General features: G+C 46.5%; 1 protein-coding gene across 1 annotated transcript in view; it reads right to left on the reverse strand.

Annotated features, from left to right (window-relative positions):
- Nucleotides 1-1,801: 1,801 nt before the first annotated feature.
- Nucleotides 1,802-6,495, reverse strand: part of Crx (cone-rod homeobox) — a 5,743-nt gene continuing 1,049 nt past the window's right edge. The window contains exons 2-3 of the mRNA XM_028779558.1: nt 5,216-5,367; nt 1,802-2,449 (exon numbers count right to left, since the gene is read on the reverse strand). Of these exons, the coding sequence (XP_028635391.1) occupies nt 1,802-2,449; nt 5,216-5,367 (800 nt within the window). The remainder of the gene's footprint in view (nt 2,450-5,215; nt 5,368-6,495) is intronic.

Raw genomic sequence — 6,495 nt, forward strand, 5'->3', positions numbered from 1 at the left:
CCAGCCCTTCACTGGGGGATTCTAGGCAGGTGCTGTATCCTGACCTACACTGACAGCCTCTTTTAAAATGTATCTGTGATTAAGTTTCCTAAGCAGATCTTAAACTTGAGATCCTCCTCTTCAGCTTCCAAGAGCTGGGATCCCAGGCCTTCTCTACCTGCCGTGGTTCTGTGTTTCTCCTTAGTTGACTTAGTTGATACGGAGGAAAGCATTGCCATAACAGAAAATATCCAGGAGCACACTATGGGCAGAAAGGGCAAAGCAAATTTTAATTTCTTTCTACCTAACCAAGTTTGCCCCCACCCCCAAAAAGTCACACAGAAACAAAGAGGAAAAAACACCCAGATTTAAGTGAGATCCAACATTTTTAATCAGTTTCACTCTGGATAGCCAGGGAAGGGAGACCTGCAAGGCTAGTAAGTAGGAAAGGAGAGAACAAAGCGGCTACTGTTAAACAAGGGGGACTCCTGGCCTTGTCATTCTATGTCCATTTGCCTTATCAGCCTTGTGGCTTGGCTAGTAAGATCTGCAGGGGTGGGGGTGCAACAGGATTTTATGTAGCCCAGGCTGGCCTCAAACTTGCACTGTAGCCTAGAATGACCTTGAAGTCATAATCCTTCTGCCTCCACCTCCCTCGTGTTGAGATCACAAGCATGTGTCACCACTCCTGGCTTATGACATCGAATATTGTCCATGAGCTGGAGAGATGGCTCAGCAGTTAAGAGCATGCACTACTCTTCCAGAAGTCCTAAGTTCAATTCCCAACAACGACACAGTGGCTCACAGTCATCTGTAATGGGATCCAATGCCCTTTCCTGGTGTGTCTGGAGATAGCTAATGTGTACTCATATAAATAAAATAAATGTTTGTTGTTTTTTTTTTAAAGAATATTGGACATACTCTGTGGATGTCTAAAAGACCTCTACCCAGGTTTGCCCATGAATAGGGCTTCCAGCCTCTTGAGATTCAACTCCTATAGGCGTCTGGAAGACTTCATCACTTGTGCCCCCTTAATCTGACCCTAGGAACCTCTGGCTGGGGCACCTTGGGCTCTAGAACATTCTATTTATCTTTCAAGTCCTCCCCACTAGTCACATCAAGCTTCTTTTGCATTTTGTATACAAGCCGCAGCATCCCAGCTCACTCTGGTGTCTCATGCCTATAGCAGACAGACAGACAGACAGACAGACACATAGATCATATATACATTTAAATCATATACACATGCTCAAATGAACAATCCCCTAAACCTACCATGTAAACCTGATGTTTATTAACCTTAACTGTATACATTTTCCAAATGAATTTAGAGGTCTCACTTCACAGTCCAGGCTGGCCTCAAATTCCCAGCAATCCTTCTGCCTCAGCTTCTGCCATGCTGGGATTATGAACATTGAGTCACCACACCTGGCTTAGCGCACCAGGAGTTCTAACCCAAACATTTTCCAAGTCACTTGCAAGACAGATTTCCTTTCTCTCCAGAGCAAGTTCTCAGCACCTTTACTGAAGACTGGGGGAAAGCATCAGATATGCACATCAGTCATGACATCTACTGATTGCCGTTGGGCTGTGTTGAGAGAAGAAGGAGCCTCTTTCATTGCTTGGGGTAGGCTATAAAAGGGCTAAGCTCTCTAAGGGAGCTGAGGGAGGACTACACCTGAGGCTGAATTGTTCACAGCCTTTGGCAGGATTGCTACTTGCTGTTGCTGGCTGAGGGCAACTCTCCTGGAATCTAGGCTGGAGGAGGCAGCTGGAGTCCAGAGAGGGTGATTCCACTGGAAGGGGGAGTATGAAGCCTCTTCTACAAGATCTGAAACTTCCAGGCACTCTGATCTTTGTAGTCCAGAGGGTCCATGGGATTGTAGGTGAATTTCCAGGTGCCTGTGGGGTCCTTGAATTCCAGGCTGTCCACGGGGCTGTAGGTGCTGTAGCTCTGGCCTGACAAGGAGGTCGGGGACTGGGCCAGGGATGGCCCCACTGAAGGGCCGGAGAGCGGGCTGAGAGCCGGACCGCCTAGCTGGGGCACCATGGGAGAAAGGTAGGGATCCAAGCCACTGAAGTAGGAACTTGGAGATGCATACGCTGAAGGGGAAGAACAGAAAGCAGAGGCAGGGGCATAGGTCATGGCATACGGGGCTGAGGTGAGAGAGGACCCTGAGGCCACTAGGCCAGCTCTCTGGGCCTCAGGCAGAGGAGACTCTGAGGCCGGACTCCAAATGGACACAGTGGCTACTGCTGTGGTAGGTGAACCTGAGGGGCCAGGCAGAGATGGGCTGTAGGAATCTGAGATGCCCAAAGGATCTGTACAAACATCTGTAGAGGGTCGGGGGGATGTGCCTGCCTTCCTCTTCGCGGGACGAGCCTTGGCCTGTCCCCCTGGAGGCTGCTGCTGCTGTTTCTGCTGTTGTCGCTGCTGTCTGCATTTTGCCCTGCGATTCTTGAACCAGACCTAGAGAGAGAGGAAATGTGGGGGATGGGGGGGGAGGTAAACTCATGTGCCATGAGAAGACAGAGCTGATGGTAAGACCCACACACATCACCACTCTGCATCCAATGATAGGGCAGCTCTGTCCATGATCTGTGTACCTGTCCAATCATGCATGAACACATGCACACAGAAACCTACATGCACTGATCACACATGTATCATACATGCAGGCAATCATACATACATGCATATATCAGTTGTCACGCATCATCTACCTACCTGACTGATCACACATGCATGCATACAATCATACACTATTCTCACATAACAGGTATGCAGTCACACACACATACACATACATACCTACATGCATTCAGCCACCCACCTGATCCCACGACTATATATGCCATTGTGCATTGCCCTCACATATATACATGCAGTCATACACATATGAACATATTATATTTATGCATTCCTGCTTATGAATGCATGCATTATACTCACCTATCACACATACAGTCATGCACATATGAACACAGTATATTAACATGCTCCTACTCATGACTCTGTATCTGTAATCATACACGGATTATATTCACATATCATATATGCAATCATATCTATGCATAAGTACACAGATATGCATATACTCATCAGCCAATTTCATAGTATACATATGCATGCACTTTTGCATATAGATACAATACTACAGAAGCTAGGGATGTAACCCAGTGGTAGAGCATTTGCCTGGCATACATGAGGCTCTAGGTTCAATCTCCCACAGTGCAGAACGTGCACATACACACACACACACACACAGACACACACACTCACACACACATACACACACACTCACACACACACTCACACACACTCACACACACACACTCTCACATACACATACTTCTCTTACCCACTAATCCTCTCAGTCACCTAACAATCATGCATCACCCAACCTTTGCTACTTAAAGGAAACATCAGAGGGGTTAATATTCTACTTTGGTGAGTAAGATTAGTGTTGGCCTAAGTGGGTAAACCACACAGTTGAGGTGGAGGCTCACTCTATGTAGCAAGACTGGCCACAAGCTCAAAGCAATCCTCCTGCCTCAGCCTCCCAAATGCTGGGGTTACAGGTGTGAGCCTACCATGTTTTGTGTGGTATTCTAGAACTGATCGTCCTGAAAGAAGCTGTCGAGAAGGATAGGAGGGAGCATTTCAGCCAGGAAACTGGCACTTCAGCTTGGAATCTAAAGCACCGTGATCCATGTGCGTCTCCTTGATTTACAGGAAGACTTGATTAATTGACTGGTGGCTCAATAACCACGACGGTGGGACGAGTCCTCTGAAGCTAGGCTTAACAGCACAGACCTGTTGTAATCCTGCTCTTCAGGAGGACGAAGCAAGAAGATACGAAGATCAAGGTTAGCCTGGGCTGCAAAGTGAGGTCAAGGCCAGCCTGTGTAACTTATGTGTAACTCTGTCTCACAATGCCAATGCTCAAGTGGATGGTGCCAGCCCCATGCACGTATAAGCAGCACAAATTTGACCCAGTGGGTTTTAAAAGAAGAGGAGGAAAAAGAGGAGAAAAACCAAAAAAAAAGCATTAATGAAGCTGAAAGCGAAATGGAGGAAGCGTTGGAAAGAGGGAGTAGATCTGACCTTAATACATTGCATCCATGTATGAAATTACCCAAAGTATAAACTAATTACTTAGTTTTTTGAAATTATAATACATCATTTCCACATTTCTTTCCCTTCTTCTAAACCAAAGAATATTTTTTTTAAATGATAACTAAATGGTCTATAGAGATGGCTCAGTGTTTAAGTTTAAGAGCACATATTCTGGGGCTAGAGAGATGGCTCAGCGGTTAAGAGCACTGATTGCTCTTCCAAAGGTCCTGAGTTCAATTCCCAGCAACCACATGGTGGCTCACAACCATCCGTAATGAGATTGGATGCCCTCTTCTGGTGTGTCCGAAGACAGCGACAGTGTACTCATAGATAAAATAAATAAATAAATCTAAAAAAAAAAAGCACATATTCTCTTACTAAAGACCTAAATTCAGTTCCCAGCACCCACATTACATGGCTCACAACTGCCTGTAACTCCAACTCCAGGGGGTCTAATGCCTTCTTTTGGCTTCCCCGGGAACTGCACTCATATGTACAGACAGACACATACATGAACATAATTAAAAATAAAATATGCACACACACTCAGCATTTGAGAGTCAGAGGCAGGTGGATCACTGGTGAGTTCGAAGCCAGCCTGGTCTATATAGTAAGACCCTTGTCTCAAAATTAGTTTTAGCCAGGCAACTGTGGTGTACCCCTTGAAGTCACAGAACTCAGGAGACAGAGGCAGGCAGATCTCTGTGAGCCTGGTCTACAGAGTAAGTTTCAGGACAGCCAAGGCTACACAGAGAAACCCTGTCTCGAAAAACTAAATAAATAAATAAACACACATATAAATACATAAATATCAAAATAAATAGTTTTAAGATTAAAAAAAATTAGAGTGCTGATGTTGTATCTCAGTGGTAGATCACTTGTGCATATGTGTGACCCTAAATGGAAACAGAGAGTACAAAGGGAAGGAGAAATCTTGGAGAACAGTGTGGTGAGAAGGCATCATATAAGAAGAGTGACAACGTGAGGGGTGTTTAGGCCACTTCATAAATATAGTTGCTACCCTTGGCCTCTCTCTTTTACCCACTCTGGCACTGACAAGGGCCCACAGAAAGTTACAGTAAGGGTACGAGGGGTCCAGGGAGTAGATCATCTTACCTGGACCCTGGATTCAGGCAGGTTTATTTTGAGAGCGACCTCCTCACGTGCATACACATCCGGGTACTGGGTCTTGGCGAACAGGGCCTCCAGCTCCTCCAGCTGGCTCCTGGTGAACGTGGTCCGCTCCCGCCGCTGCTTCCTAGGGGCACCTAAGTGGGGGCAAATTAAAGAACCCTTAGGTTAGCTAGGTCTGCTTGCCAGAGGCCATGAGGTACAGAGGAATGCCTGTCCCAAAGTCCTTTCTGCACATCTATCAGCCTAAACAAGGGGTTTTGATCGATTCCCTGGCCTAGTGGCTGCTCAGTCCCCAGAGGAGTTAAGAGATGTGTTCCAGTCATTCAATCACTGGCGGGAACTGGTTTTACCCCTGCAAGGATTTGTCCCTCATTTTTGTCCTTGTTTTATTCCTACCTCCTCCTTCCCTTTCTTCTCTTCCTTCTCCTCTCTCCCCCTTCTTCCTCTCTTCCTCCTTCTCTCTCTTCTGTCCTCCCTTTTCTCTTCCTCTTCCTTTTATCCCTCCCCTTCTCCTTCATTACAACAGGGTTTCACTACATAGCCCAGGCTGGTCCTGAAATCATGGGTTCAAGAGATCCTCCTTCCTCACCCTCCCACATATCTGGGACTACAGGCAAGGGTCACTGCACCAGACTCCCCTCTTGAAACTTTATGCTCAAAGACATATTTGGTTGAAATGTGACGTTGTCAATAACCATGACTTCTGCTTATAAAAGTGGTAAACCTCACCAGGCAGTGGTGGTGCATGCCTTTAATCCCAGCACTTGGGAGGCAGAGGCGGGCAGATTTCTGAATTCGAGGTCAGCCTGGTCTACAGAGTGAGTTCCAGGACAGCCAGGGCTACACAGAGAAAGCCTGTCTTGAAAAACCAAAAAAAAGTGGTAAGCCTCTATGGTTCAACTTAATGTAAAAGAAAAAAAACGGGGCCAGCAAGATGGGGCAACATGTAAAGGCACTTGTGGACAAGCCTGAGGACCTGAGTTCAATTCCTGGGACCCAATGGTAGAAGGAAAAAACAACTCCCAAAACTTGGCTTCAGACCTCTGCAAGGGAGCCATAGCAAACATGCCCCCTGCTCCCTACCCTTCATGCAAACATTGTTCTTCAAAGAAAGAGAAAGGCTAGATCAGGTGGCTCCTGCCTTTAATCCCAGCACTCAGGAGGCAGAAACAGGCAGAACTCTGTGAATTTGTAAAGAAACCTGGTCTATGTGGTGAGTTCCAGGCCAGGGCTACATAGTGAGAACCTGTTGGAAGGAAGGA

The sequence above is a fragment of the Grammomys surdaster genome, unplaced genomic scaffold, assembly GCF_004785775.1.
Source record: "Grammomys surdaster isolate TR1022 unplaced genomic scaffold, NIH_TR_1.0 354, whole genome shotgun sequence".
Lineage (NCBI taxonomy): Eukaryota > Metazoa > Chordata > Mammalia > Rodentia > Muridae > Grammomys > Grammomys surdaster.